The sequence below is a fragment of the Phacochoerus africanus genome, chromosome 5 (genome assembly GCF_016906955.1).
Source record: "Phacochoerus africanus isolate WHEZ1 chromosome 5, ROS_Pafr_v1, whole genome shotgun sequence".
Taxonomy (NCBI): Eukaryota; Metazoa; Chordata; class Mammalia; order Artiodactyla; family Suidae; genus Phacochoerus; species Phacochoerus africanus.
This window is the reverse complement of record NC_062548.1, coordinates 46,262,233-46,276,250: the sequence shown is the minus strand read 5'-3', so window position 1 is coordinate 46,276,250 and position 14,018 is coordinate 46,262,233. Positions and strand designations below refer to the sequence as shown.

The 14,018-nt window shown below is 56.8% G+C and overlaps 1 protein-coding gene across 2 annotated transcripts; it reads left to right on the top strand.

Moving 5' to 3' along the window:
* The first annotated feature begins 8,877 nt into the window (after positions 1 to 8,877).
* On the top strand, positions 8,878 to 13,101 carry NME4 (NME/NM23 nucleoside diphosphate kinase 4). 2 transcript variants are annotated; one of them, XM_047781122.1, is made up of 5 exons: positions 8,878 to 9,028; positions 11,302 to 11,435; positions 11,754 to 11,855; positions 11,952 to 12,064; positions 12,775 to 13,101. In XM_047781122.1, the coding sequence occupies exons 1-5, from the start codon at positions 8,938 to 8,940 to the stop codon at positions 12,896 to 12,898; spliced, it is 564 nt and encodes a 187-aa protein (XP_047637078.1). In that variant the 5' UTR covers positions 8,878 to 8,937; the 3' UTR covers positions 12,899 to 13,101. The 2 variants fall into 2 exon arrangements, with proteins under 2 accessions (XP_047637078.1, XP_047637077.1); XM_047781121.1 differs by lacking the exon at positions 8,878 to 9,028 and adding an exon at positions 10,462 to 11,203.
* The last annotated feature ends 917 nt before the right edge of the window (positions 13,102 to 14,018 follow it).

Here is a 14,018-nt window from a genome sequence, read left to right as displayed (position 1 = left end):
CTGTGCATTTGTTCCGCAGGGAGCGCTTGCACCCAGACCCCGGCGCTCAGGGCGGGGGTATTCGAATCACCGTCCGCAGGTGGAGGTTCAAAGGCTGGGACATGATAAACCCGGATGCCCAGGGCTGTGAGAGGACGACTGGGAACGGTCTGGTCAGGGCCTCCCAAGGGGCATTTTTATTTTATTTTTTATTTTTTTAATTTTTTTTGTCTTTTTGTCATTTCTTGGGCCGCTCCCACAGCATATGGAGGTTCCCAGGCTAGGGGTCCAATCGGAGCTGTAGCTGCCGGCCTACACCAGAGCCACAGCAACTCGGGATCCGAGCCGCGTCTGCAACCTACACCACAGCTTACGGCAACGCCGGATCCTTAACCCACTGAGTGAGGCCAGGGATCGAACCCTCAACCTCATGGTTCCTAGTCGGATTCGTTAACCACTGCACCACGACAGGAACTCCCCAAGGGGCACTTTTAGCCCAAAAAAGGGAAGGGCGGAGTAATGTGTCCAGTAAGCTACAGTTTTTGTAGGGAAAAAAAGTGATTCGCTTTGAGCAGCAGGCGGAGGCGAGCAGCTCTGGCCGGGGGGGTGGGGGGGGGGGTGGGGGGTGGGGGGGGGGAAGCAAAGCTGACCTGTGAACCCAAGACCGCCGAAGGCTGGGGGTGGGGGAGGAAGGCCCAGGTGTGAAGCTGTGAAAGAGACCCTTCATTCCTCTGGAGTCTGGGCTGGGCCCTCCTCCCTGCCCCTAGCTGCAGGGGGCTCCCCGGTTCTCAATTTAAAGGGACAGAGACGGATGCTGGATTTTGCTGAGCTGCGATTTTTACTGCACTGTCCTGACCCAGATCCTGCTGGGGACAGCAGCTGTGGTTAGCACGGGGCCTCGCGGACTGGTCCATCCGAGACACATCCCCGCCCCAGGCTGGGCTCTGGGGTCCCCCACCAGCCCTGCTCTCCCCGAAGGGCCCCGCAGTGTGAGGCTCCTGTGCTAATTCCCCAGCAGGCTAGAAGCGAGGCATCCGTGCCCAGCGGGTGGACGAAAGTCCGGAGACTTCTGCTAAGTAACCGAGGGTTAATAAAGGAAAAGACCCACCTCTGGGCCTCAGTCAGCAATGGGAACGGTGGGAAGGGCCAGCCGCGCTGCAGCAGGAGGCCCTGTGCAGAGGCTTGTGAATTCTGTACGCAACCTCACAGGACACGGATGCATTCCAACTGGATCAAGTCAGCAACTGCCAAGGATAAAGTGATAAAAATATTGGAAGCGAGAACATAAGCATAGGAAAGAATTTCTGCACAAGTCAGGAACCCTGGGAACATGAAGAAAAAGTTACTAATTTGACTGCATTGTTTACAAGGTTAATGTGGTTCTAAAAACTCATGAAAGGATGGAGTTCCATTCGTGACTCAGCCATTCCCAAACCTGACTAGGATCCATGAGGATGAGTGTTCGACCCCTGGCTTCGCTCGGTGAATTTGTGATCCCACGTTGCTTGTGGCTGTCTGTAGGCCGGCAGCTGTAGCTCCGACTAGACTCCTAGCCTGGGAACTTGCATGTGCCACGGGTGCGGCCCTAAAAAAGAAGTTGTGAAAGGATCAAGGATAGAGGTCACCAGTTAAGTCAAAAGACAAGTGGCAGAAAGCGTGTGCTATGCCTGTGTTGAGAGGTGAATGTTCCAGACATAGAGGGAGATTTACACGGTGAAAAAAAGATAGTGCCGGAGTTCCCGTTGTGGGGCAGTGGAAATGCATCTGACTAGGAACCATGAGGTTGCACGTTCGATCCCTGGCCTCATTCAGTGGGTTAAGGATCCCGAGTTGCCTTGAGCTGTGATGTAGGTCGCAGACGTGGCTCGGATCCTGCATTGCCGCAGCTGTGGGGTAGGCTGGCAGCTGTAGTTCAATTTGACCCCCAGCTTCAAAACCACTCTATGCCTCTGCTGCGGCCTGAAGGAGCAAAAAACAAACAAACAAAAAGATAACCCCAAAGCAAAGTAGACACAAATATCCCTGCAATTTATAGGAGAGGAAGAGGAAAGATCCAAGTACCCACTAGGGGTCAAACTGTCCCAACAGGAGGGAGAACAAGGCCTCTCAGGATGCTGGCAACAGGCAGCTCCTGCTTTGCTGCCCTGACGATGGGCTGTCCCACCTTTGCAGGTTACTGTGGCAACATTAAAATGTCACAGAAGAGCTCCTGGCGGCTAAGCAGCATCCATACTGTGGGTCACTGCTCTGGCGCAGGTTCAGTTCCTGGCCCCAGAACTTCTGCCTGCTGCAGGCACAGTCAAAGACGATAATAGAAGCAAAGCCTCAAGGACAGGCGGACAGAGGTGTTGGCTTCAGCGGTGTCTGTAATTGTGGCAACCTACGAGAGGGACAGTGAACAAAGAAGGGTCTGTGCTTCCGACGCATTTTCACGCAGGTGTAGTAACACCTGTAGTGAAACACCAGCACCCCTCCGGCTTCCTGGAATCACACCGATCGGGTTTCGGAACACGTCCGTTTCCAAACTGGAGCCTCCTCCGGCTCTGCGAATGTGGAGCAAGTGGCTGTGGACGGCTGCCCACTCACCCGGAGGGACTGACAGTCCGTGCCTGGCACAGTAAGCATGAGCATGTTTGATTTGGATTAAAATGTCAAAGTTTAGGAGTTCCCGTCGTGGCGCAGTGGTTAACGAATCTGACTAGGAGTCATGAGGTTGCAGGTTCGATCCCCGGCCTCGCTCCGTGGGTTAAGGATCTGGCGTTGCTGTGAGTTGTGGTGTAGGCCCCAGACGCGGTTAGGATTCTGCATGGCTGTGGCTGTGGTGTAGGCCAGCAGCTGTAGCTCCGATTCAACCCTGAGCCTGGGAACCTCCATATGCTGCCAGGGCAGCCCTAAAAAGCAGGAAAAAAAAGTCAACGTTTCACAAAAGCAAAGACAAAACTGTAATTCACGTTTATCAGAATAATCAGAGAGGAGGTTGGCGCCCGTGGGTTTTCGGGTGGCTTCCGAGGTCTCTGGCCCCACCCAGATCCGCCAGAGGAAGGCGCTGTCTGTCCCCGGCCACCGCCCCGCCCCGTCCCCTTTCCGGAACCTGCCTGTCTGGCTTTGTCCAGGAGGTGACCTCTCCGCCAGGCTGCCACCCCCCCCTGAGCCCATCGCCAGCCAGCACCCGTGGCTTCATCTCCCTGGGCCTCCCTCCCAGCAGAAGGCCAGTGCTCAGCCCTGCACAGTGGGAAGTGCTGAGGCCCTCAGACCCCCGCTGCTCTCCCGCCTCCCCGACAGTGTGCCAGGCCCTGTGAGGGCCCCAGGCGGGAAGAACACCCTCAAGGAAGGAGCTGGGTCTCCGCCACGCGGTCTGGGGAGGGAGCACAGTCCGCTTCCTCTTTACCTTGTCAGCATAAACCAGACCAGGGGCCTAGACATTCAGGCCCCAGAGGCATCCTTTCCCCAGGAGTTTTGGGAACAGAGAGTTTCTGAATCTTTATTTTACCCAGACAAAAGTTCTTTTTCTTTATTTATTTAAATTTTTTTTTTTTTTTTTGCTTTTTAGGGCCACACCCATGGCATATGGAGGTTCTCAGGCTAGGGGTCTAAGCAGAGCTGTAGCCTCTGGCCTACACCACAGCCACAGCAACACAGGATCTGAGCCACGTTCTGTGACCACAGCTCGCGGCAATGACGGATCCTTAACCCACGGAGCAAGGCCAGGGATCGAACCCACAGCCTCATGGTTCCTAGTGAGATGCATTAACCACTGAGCCACGAGGGGAACTCCTATCCCCGTTTTATCTGGGGGAATGCTTCCTGTCCTCGGGGTCCAGCATTCACAAACCAGAAGGTAGAGGGCACAGGTGCGGCAGGCTCCTGGCCTACAGTGAGCCTGGGACAAGGTCCAACTACAAAGGAGGGTGGTGACCAAGGCCAACTCCTGGCCCCTCTCAAGGGGACGTGGCAGAGGATGGTTGCCGGGAGCCAGGCTCAGGCGCAAGGGCTCCTCCCGGCTGGCAGGTGGGGGCGAGTCTACCTGGGAGCCCCGCTCTTAGAAGTCTCTGCCCTGGCCCCCCTGCTGTGTGCTGAGCAGGGCTGAAAAGAGGCCTAGAGAAAAAAAGCGAATTTGGTGAAAGACATTAATTTACAGAGTCAAGCAGGTCTATGAACCCTAAGAAGAATCGTACGAAGAAAATCACACCCAGACACGTTAGAATCAACTACTGAAAATCAAACTTAAAGAGAAAATAGGAGTTCCCGTCGTGGCTCAGTGGAAATGAATCTGACTAGCATCCGTGAGGACGCAAGTTCGATCCTTGGCCTCGCTCAGTGGGTTGAAGATCTGGTGTTGCTGGGAGTTGTGGTGTAGATCTCAGATGCGGCTTGGATCCGGCGTTGCTGTGGCTGTTGTGTAGGCCAACAGCGACAGCGCTGACTGGACCCCCAGCCAGGGAACCTCTATATGCTGCTGGTGTGGCCCTAAAATTTAAAAAAAAAAGGAAAAAAGTGAAAACATCGTTTTTATTTTTTTGTCTTTTTAGGGCTGCATCCATGGCATATGGAAGTTCCCGGGTTAGGGGCTGAATCAGAGCTACAGCCGCTGGCCTACACCACAGCCACAGCAATGTGGGATCCTAGCCGCATTTGCGACCTACACCACAGCTCATGGTAATGCCAGGTCCTTAACTCACTCACGGAGGCCAGGGATGGAACCACATCCTCATGGATGCTAGCCGGGTTCATTACTGCTGAGCCGCAACGGGAACTCCTAAAGAGAAAATATTAAAAGTGGCCAGAGAAAAATGACATTCACAGGAAGAACTATTTGAACAACTTATGCCTTCTCAGAAACAATGGAGCCGATACTGGGAGTTGCTATTGTGGTGCAGGGGAAACAAGTCTGACTGGTGTAGATTCAATCCCTGGCCTCGCTCAGTGGGTCCGGGATCCAGCGTTGCCATGAGCTGGGGTGTAGGTCGTGGATGCAGCTTGGGTCTGGCGTTGCTGTGACAGCATTTGTGCATCTCGCAAAAGTGGCAGGGTATTGACTCTGAGTAGCCCATGAAAGGTTAAGGATGTAATTATAATCCCCACGGGAACCGATAAGAAGAAAAGCATAGGTGTCGCTCAAAAGCCAGTAAATAAACGGCATTTGACAACATGTGTGTAATCCAAAAGAGGTCGGGGAGTTCCCGTCGTGGCGCAGTGGTTAACGAATCCGACTAGGAACCATGAGGTTGCGGGTTCGGTCCCTGCCCTTGCTCAGTGGGTTAACGATCCGATGTTGCCGTGAGCTGTGGTGTAGGTTGCAGACGCGGCTCAGATCCCGCGTTGCTGTGGCTCTGGCGTAGGCCGGTGGCTACAGCTCTGATTCGACCCCTAGCCTGGGAACCTCTATATGCCGAGGGAGCGGCCCAAGAAATGGCAAAAAGACCAAAAAAAAAAAAAAACAAACAAACAAAAAAAAAGAGGTCGGGAAGGGAGAAAAAGAAGAGACATCAAAGGGGGAAACGGAGAGCAAATAGCAAAAGAAGAGCCCTATATCCAACCACGTCAACAGTGACACCAAATATTGGAGCCATCGACGCCAGGGAAAAGGCAGGAAGTGCTAGACTGGGTGGTTCAGCACCTGGTGGTTCAGCAGGGTACTGACCGGCCTTGGCAATGCTGCGGCGAGGGTTGCAGCTGTGGTGTGGGCGTGATCCCTGCCCCAGGAACTGCCTTGTGCTGCCGATGTGGCCAAATAAATAAATAAAGAGGAGCTACGCTCATGGCTCAGTGAAAACAAATCTGACTAGGATCCATGAGGACGTGGGTTCGATCCCTGGCCTCGCTCACTGGGTTGCCATGAGCTGTGGTGTAGGTCATAGAGGCGACTCGGATCCCACGTTGCTGTGGTTGTGGTGTAGGCCGGCAGCTGGAGCTCCAATTTTTTTATTGTCTTTTGCTATTTCTTGGGCCACTCCCGTGGCATATGGAGGTTCCCAGGCTAGGGGTCCAATCGGAGCTGTAGCCACCGGCCTGCGCCAGAGCCACAGCCACGCGGGATCTGAGCCGCATCTGCCACCTACACCACAGCTCACCGCAACGCCGGATCCTTAACCCACTGAGCAAGAGCAGGGATCAAACCCACAACCTCATGGTTCCTAGTCGGATTCGTTAACCACTGCGACATGATGGGAACTCCCGGAGCTCCAATTTGGCGCCTTGCCTGGGAACCTCCATATGCCACAGATGCAGTCGTTAAAAACAAAAATAAATAAATTAATTAAAGTAATTTGAGTGATGCTGAATAGGTTCTCTGGTCAAAATGGAAATGAATTGGAAATCCATAATAATAATTAGGTACCTAGAAATCAGTGCAAATGAGCCTAAGGCTCTCCTGGCTGCTGGCTTGTAGGTGACACAGAAGGGGCAGCCTGGACCCCTACTTCCTGTCACACGTGCCAGCAACTTCCTGGTTTACCCAAAGAGGTGCAAGTTTAGACACAGCCCGAGAGCCTGTGGCTCACCCCCTTCTCCCACCCTGCAGGGCAGTGTCTCACCAAGCAGGAATCTTCCAGAAAGCCCCTCATTTCCCACCCACCTCATCCTTGCTCAGGCCAAAGTGTCAGCTAAGGCTTCGGTGACATCGAAGCTGGACTGGGGTAGAATCGGCTCTTAATCTCGTGTCCGTGGCAGTGGCCAGCGTCAGGGCCCTGCTGGCTGTTGGCCGGAGTCGTGGGCTCCTGTCCACAGGGCAGCTGGCTTCTCCTGGAGTGACGCCCTGGGGATGAGAGAGGAAGCTCAGCGGGCAGGCGGCAGGCAGGAGAAAGGGGGAAGCAGACCAGTGAATCTGGTCACCCATCCTCAAGGCGACTTCCCAGCAATTCTGCTCTCTTCTCCTTGTCACTGGGTACAGTCCGTGCTCAGGCGAGGGTCGCATGAGCTGCGGGTTGAGGGGTTTTCTGTTGTTAATTTGCAAGAGTTCTTTGTAAATTCCTCATTCTAGATCCTCATCAGATATGTGATCTGCAAATATTTCCTCCTGATCAGCAGGTTCTTTTAGCTTTCTTGAGAATCCCATGCTATTAGTGAGATTCTCACTAGCACTGGAAGTTCCTGGGCGAGGGATCGAACCCGCGCCACAGCGGTGACAATGCCGGCTCCTTAACCTGCTGTGCACAGGAGAACTCCTGACATGAGCCTTGCATGTGCAAAATCCTGAAGAATTCACTAAGAAGCTATTAGAACTAATAAATGAGTTCAGTTAAGTTGCAAGATACAAAACTCCATTGTGTTTTTATTTTTTTTACTTTTGGTCTTTTTGCTATTTTCATGGGCCACTCCTGCGGCATATGGAGGTTCCCAGGCTAGGGGTCAAATCAGACCTGTAGCCGCCGGCCTACGCCACAGCCACAGCAACGCCAGATCTGAGCCGCATCTGCGACCTACACCACAGCTCATGGCAACACCGGATCCTTAACCCACGGAGGGAGGCCAGGGATCAACCCCGCAACCTCATGTTTCCTAGTCAGATTCTTAACCACTGCGCCACGACGGGCACTCCTCCATTGTGTTTTTGTATACTTGCAATTCACACCTGAAAATGCGAGATCCTGTTTTGGCTCAGCGGTTGATGAACCCGACTAGCATCCATGAGGACGTGAGTTCGATCCCTAGTCTTGCTCAGCAGGTTAAGGATCTGGCATGGCCGTGAGCTATGGTGTAGGCCTCAGATATGGCTCGGATCTGGCGTTGCTGTGGCTGTGGTGTAGGCAGGCCGCTGTAGCTCCGATTAGACCCCTAGCCTGGGAACCTCCTTAGGCCATGGGTGCAGCTCTAAAAAGACAACACAAAAACAAAAACGAAACCTGAAAATGAAATTAAGGAACAATTCCATCTACAACAGCATAAAGAAGTATACATGCACTTGATAGGATTAATTACACAAGATTTCGCATTTCAAACAGCAGCATGCCAGGAACTCCACCCTAGCAGTAGCAGCAAGACGCTGTCTGAGCCCCCTAATAAAGTCACAAGCTCTGCAAGAGGTTTCAGCGGTAACTGCTCCAGTCACAGGAGTGCAGCTCTCACAGCAGAGGCCGGTGGACAATGGGGGCAGCATTTCCTTGTCCAAAGGCAGGGATGTCCCGCCCGACTTTGCCAGGTCTGCCCTCCCCAGATGGGGTGTAGCTTCTGAGGGAGACTCAGGCGGGAGGAAGCTGCCCGGGAAGCTGGCCCTGCTGCCAGGACAGGGGCTCAACCTGAGACAGGTGCTGGAGGACTTGAATGATGCAAAGGATGCTGAGGACCGCCTTGGTCCTCGGCAGAATAATCCACCCTGGGCTCATTGCTTTTCCTTTTCTTCTTCTGACTCTAACAGAGATGGACTTTCAACCCTTCCCCAGTGAAGCAGGGTCCTGTGGGCCTGGGTGGGCGTAGGAAAAAGCGGGACTGAAGCTCTCCGTGCTGCCCCCCTCCACCCCACCTCTCCCTCCCCTTCCCCTCTCTCCCCCCTCCATCTCTCCTCCCCATTCCTCCCTCTGCTTCTCCCCTTTCCCTCTCCCTCTTCTTCCTCCTTCTTGGTCCCCCTCCCTCCCTGTTCCCCCTTCCTCCCCCCTTCCCCCTCCTCCCCTCCCACCTCCCCTCTCCTCCTCCCCTGCCTCCCAGCTCCTCCCTCCCCTTCCCTCCCAGCTCCCTCCCCTCCCCTCCCAGCCCCCCTCCTCCCTCCCTCCTCTCCCCTCCAGCCCCCTCCTCCCTCCCCTCCCCTCCCTTCTCCCCCTGTCCTCCTCCCCTCCCCCTCCTCCCTCCCTTCTCCCGCCCCTCCCCCTTCCCCCCTTCCCTCCTTCCCGCCTCCTCCCTCCTTCTCTCTCTCTCTCTCTCTCTCTCTCTCTCTCTCTCTCTCTCTCTCTCTCTCTCTCTCTCTCTCTCTCTCTCTCTCCCTCCCTCGCTCCCTCCCCGGGCCTATCCTCCCACGCTCAGGGAGTCATGCGTGGCCTCTCGGGGCACCCCACGCTGCGGAGGCTGCTGTGCGGCGCGCTGGCCGGGGGCCCCCGCTTGTGTGCGCGCCCCAACTCGGGTGAGTCTGCCGGGGAAGGGGGAGCAGACCTTTGCTGGCTCATGCGAGGCCCCGGGGCTGAGAGCCGAGGCTCGGGCTGGCAGGCTGGAGCTGCGCGCCCGCGCGACCCTCGTGTTCCAGCGGGGCTGGGGCCCTGCGCGCACCGCACCACCCGCACCGCACCACCCGCACCGCACCACCCGCACGCCACCACCGCTCGCTCGCCGCCAGCGTCCCCCACCGCGGCGCCCCCTCCCCTCCTCTGCCAGGCTCCGGGCAGGGGCGCCCCCTCCAGAGCAGGAGGAAGCCAGACGCATGGTGGCCGCACTGAGTGGTGATGGGGTCCCAGTGGACTGGGCGCTCCTGTGGGCGTCTTTGGCAGCAGGTGAACACTCCAATCCTGGGGCATTTTCCTGGCTGGTGCATCCCTGCTGGAGGCCCTGCGGGTACCTGCCAGGTCTTCCCACCCTGGCTGCCGGCCCTCAGATGCTCTCTGAGCGGCAGATGCCCTGCCATTCCAAATGCTGGCAAGAGGGAACTGCCACCCGCGGCAGAGGCAGGAGCCCGCTGGTAGCAGGCCAGGCGAGACAGCCGGCCTCTAGGCACTGGGCTTTGGGGGACCGGGTAAGACGAGGCTTCCTCCGCTGGCTTCATTGCTTTTTTATTTATTTATTTTTTTAGGGCCGCAGCAGCAGCATATGGAAGTTCCCAGGCGAACGGGAGCTACAGCTGCCAGCCTTCGCCACAGCAACTCGGCATCTGAGCCACGACCTACACCACAGCTCAAGGTGAAGCAGGATCCCCGACCCACTGAGCAAGGCCAGGGTTCGAACCTGCATCCTCATGGATACTAGTCGGATTCTTTTCCGCTGGGCCACGATGGGAACTCCTGGTGGCGTCATTGAAGGGATGAGGCGGCACCTCTGCCTGTGCTCCAGGCCCTGCTCACGCGCACTGGTTAATTTTCCTCCCAGAGATGGAAAGGCAGCTGTGGATGCCCCACGACACTGGCCCTCCTGCACCTACTTCTCATTTCTCCTCCACTTCTCTCCTCCCTCTTTTCAGGACGGAGCCCCACAATCAGCGTCTGGACTCCTCTCAAAAGCACACTTGAGGGGTTCTCTGGTGGCTCAGCAGGTTAAGGTTCCACCGGTGGTGTCACTGCTGTGGCTCTGATTACAGCTGTGGCACGGGTTCTATCCCTGACTTGGGAACTTATGAATGTCATGGGCACGGCCAAAAAAAAAAAAGAAAAGTCAGGAGTTCCGTCATGGCTCAGTGATTAACAAACCCCCGACTAGCATCCATGAGGATGTGGGTTTGATCCCTGGCCTCGCTCCATGGGTTAAGGATCCGGTGTTGCTGTGAGCTGTGGTGTAGGCCACAGACGCAGCTCAGACGCCGCATTGCCGTGGCTGTGGTGTAGGCCGGCAGCTACAGCTCCGATTGGACTCCTAGCCTGGGAATCTGGCTGGGGGTGCAGCACACACACGCACAAGCACACTTGACCCTGCTGTACCCAATGTGGAGGGTCAGGGGTTACCTCTGGTCGTGGCCTGGGGCTGGGGGTGGGCAAGGATGCTGGGTCTCCCTGGTAGGGCCTCCCAGGGTTGGGTTTTGGGAGCTGGAAGGCTGGGCAGTGCTGACTAAGCTCTGGAAGTGTCCCGCCTTGAAAGCAGCAGCCTAGCCAAGGACCGCATGGGGGATACTCTCCCAAGTGTCCCCACCTCCACCTTTCTCCTCAGTTCCCGGGTCCCTTTGTCCCATTTCTGTGGCCCACCTGGTGGGGAAAGTGTATGTCATTCTCCCTGGTTCCCTGCCAGTCCTCCACCTGAGACCCAGAGGGTGAGCCAGGTCCCCCCTGATGTGGCGGCTGGGGGTTCAGGCAGTGCCCACAGCCCCATAGGAGTGATGGTCAGGCTGAGACGTGTTCTGCCTTCGTGGTGCAGCATCTGTGGGCCGCAGGGTGGCCGCTGAGCTGGACTGTGCCTCCCCGGGCATCCAGGCTAAGTCAGATGCCCTCTTGGGGAACATGGGCTCCATCAAGGGCAACTTCTGTCACCGTCTGGGTGGGGCCGCAGCCCCTCCAACAGGTCGTAGTCCCCATGGACCCGCTGTGTTCATTGTCCCTGAGAGGCGGCAGCATGCTGGCCAGTCCTGGCCGTGGGACCACACTTCTGAGCTGCTCTGGCCAAGGTAGGCCCAGGTGGCACCTGGGTCCCGGCAGCGGAACCCAGGTTCGGGAGTCATGAAAGAGTGAGGCTGAGGCAGCCCTGAAACCCCCTTTCCTACAGGTTGTCCCTCCTGGACCCGGGAGAGGACCCTGGTTGCGGTGAAGCCAGACGGGGTGCAGCGGCGGCTCGTCGGGGACGTGATCCAGCGCTTTGAGAGGAGGGGCTTCAAGCTGGTGGGGATGAAGATGCTGCAGGTACCAGGGCTCTCATTCTGTGGGTGTCCTTGAGGGGACGGACCTCCGCCCTGCGTCCGGACGATTGCGGCTGGGGGTTCAGGCAGTGCCCACATCCCTGAAGGAGTGAAGGTCAGGCTGGGGCAGCCTGGTGTTGGCAGGAGAAGGGGAGGGTGGGGAGGTGTTTGCGCTCTGCTTTCGTGGCTGGCATGCCAACTGGTGTAGGTAGAGGTGTCGTCTGCAAAGGGCCTGTGGTCGGGAGAGCACAGTCACTGCCCCGGTGCCGGGGGGGGGGGCTGCCTCTCCAGGCGCCCCTCTCACCCCCCACCCTGTCCCCAGGTGCCAGAAAGCCTCCTTGCTGAGCACTACCACGAGCTGCAGAGGAAGCCCTTCTACCCAGCCCTCATCAGCTACATGAGCTCCGGCCCAGTGGTGGCCATGGTACAGCAGGGGCGGGGAACGGCAGAAGGGGCGGTGGCCCAGGACTCAGCCCTGGGTGACCTGCCTCTCCTGACCTCCTTTATCTCTGTGCTGCAGGTTTGGGAAGGTCCCAACGTGGTCTGTGCCTCGAGGGCCATGATAGGACACACCAACTCGGCCGAGGCTGCTCCCGGCACCATCCGGGGAGACTTCAGCATCCATATCAGCAGGTGAGGGGCCCTGACCCCCTCAGCCAAGCTCACTGGGCACTGGGGGTGGCAGCCTGCTCCGAAGGCAGATCCGCTGGCCCTGGGCGGCTTGCTGGGGGAAGGTAAAGCCGAAGAGACTTTTGATTTGGGGATAGCGCTGGTTTTTCTGTTTGGTTGGTTGGTTTTTTGCATTTTTGTCTTTTTAGGGTGGCACCTAGGGCATATGGAGGTTCCCAGGCTAGGCGTGGAATCGGAGCTGTCGCCGCTGGCCTACGCAACAGCCACAGCAACGCCAGATCCAAGCCACGTCTGCAACCTACACCACAGCTCACAGCAACACCAGATCCTGAACCCGGCGAGCGAGGCCAGGGATTGAACCCACGTCCTCATGGATGTGAGTCAGGTTCCTTAACCGCTGAGCCATGACGGGAACTCCTGGATCAGTACTGTTTTTTTCCCCAAACCCTTTCGTGCATGCACTGCTGTCACTGTTTGTGACCTGACTCTCACCAGAGGCCTTGGAGGCGGGCACGGGACAGATGAGGTTTTGGGTAAGGAGCTGAGGTCAGACTGGAACCCAGTTTTCCAGCTACCCTGTTCTTCCTTTCTGCTCTGCACCATCAGCCGGCTTGCTCCCCTAGACAGTAGGGGGTCGACAGACTGTCCCTGGGACCCCCCAAAGTGCACGCTGAAGCCTGTGCTCTACCTCTGCCACCTGTTGCCTGGCACAGGAATGTCATCCACGCCAGCGACTCCGTGGAAGGGGCCCAGAGGGAGATCCAGCTGTGGTTCCAGAGCAGTGAGCTGGTGGACTGGGCGGACGAAGGCCACCATGACAGCGCCGGTCCAGCCTGAGCCCTCAGGGTGCCCTCGGTGCCCTGGCATCCACTCCGGACCAACTACCTCTTCCAAGAACTTGAGCCCACACCACACTCTGCCCGAATGTCCCAGACCACCTGCTCGTTCACCTTGTGCCTACCCCAGCCCACAGGGGTTGAGCCACCGACTTTATGTGCCTTGCAGTATCCTAAGCCAGCACACGACTGCATCAAATCCTCTTCGTTTGTTTGTTTGTTTGCTTTTCTGGGCACACCTGTGGCCTGTGGACATTCCTGGCTCAGGGGTTGAATCCAAGCCGGAGCTGCGACATGTGCCACAGCTGCATCAACACCAGATCCTTAACCCACTGTGTGGGGCCAGGGGGCGATCCGGTGCCTCCACAGGGACAAGCCAGCTCATTATCCCAAGGCGCCACAGAGGGCTCTCCAGAGCAAATCCCTTTTTTTTTTTTTTGGTCTTTTTATGGCTGCACCCGTGGCACATGGAAGTTCCCAGGCTAGGCGTTGAATCGGAGCCTTGGCTGCTGGCCTACACCACAGCTACAGCAACACCAGATCCAAGCCACATCTTCGACCTACACTGCAGCTTGCAGCAACACCCTAACCTTAACCCACTGAGGGAACCTGCATCCTCATGGATACCAGTCAGGTTCTTAACCCGCTAAGCCACAGCGGGACTTTCAGGACCAAATCCCTTTGGTACCACAGTGCGAGACAAGCTTCGAGGTCTCCTGAAATGTTGGTAGCGTGACCTCTTTCCCCCAAAGTGGGGACATCAAAATGCGCTGTGCTTTGTGTGCGGAATGCTCATTATGGCCTCTGCTGTCGCTGAGGGAGAGATGAGGCGTTAAGACCAAGTGGTGGGCAGTGTGAAAGTAGAAAGGAAGCTTCCCATCTGGCACCCTAGGAGGGCATCAGTGACCCTGTCGAGTGTATGAGACTGGCAGAGCTCCAGAGACCTGTCTGAAATCTGGAGAATCCGAGCCGAGTCCTGGAGCTATAGACAGGATGGGGGGGTAGCAGGAAGGGGAAGGCAGGGGGCTGAGGCAGAAAGCCTGGTGACTGCAGTGATACTACATATGTTGCTCACACTTCATCCCCAGCTGTGTCCCCGATCACCTGTCACAGTGACACTG

What these genes read in the sequence shown, in the direction of transcription:
- NME4 (XM_047781121.1), top strand. Translation starts at nt 11,023, where the DNA reads ATGCCCTCTTGGGGAACATGGGCTCCATCAAGGGCAACTTCTGTCACC. An exon ending in TCTGAGCTGCTCTGGCCAAG is followed by an intron (nt 11,204 to 11,301) that starts GTAGGCCCAGGT and finishes CCTTTCCTACAG; the next exon opens with GTTGTCCCTCCTGGACCCGG. An exon ending in TTCAGCATCCATATCAGCAG is followed by an intron (nt 12,065 to 12,774) that starts GTGAGGGGCCCT and finishes TGCCTGGCACAG; the next exon opens with GAATGTCATCCACGCCAGCG.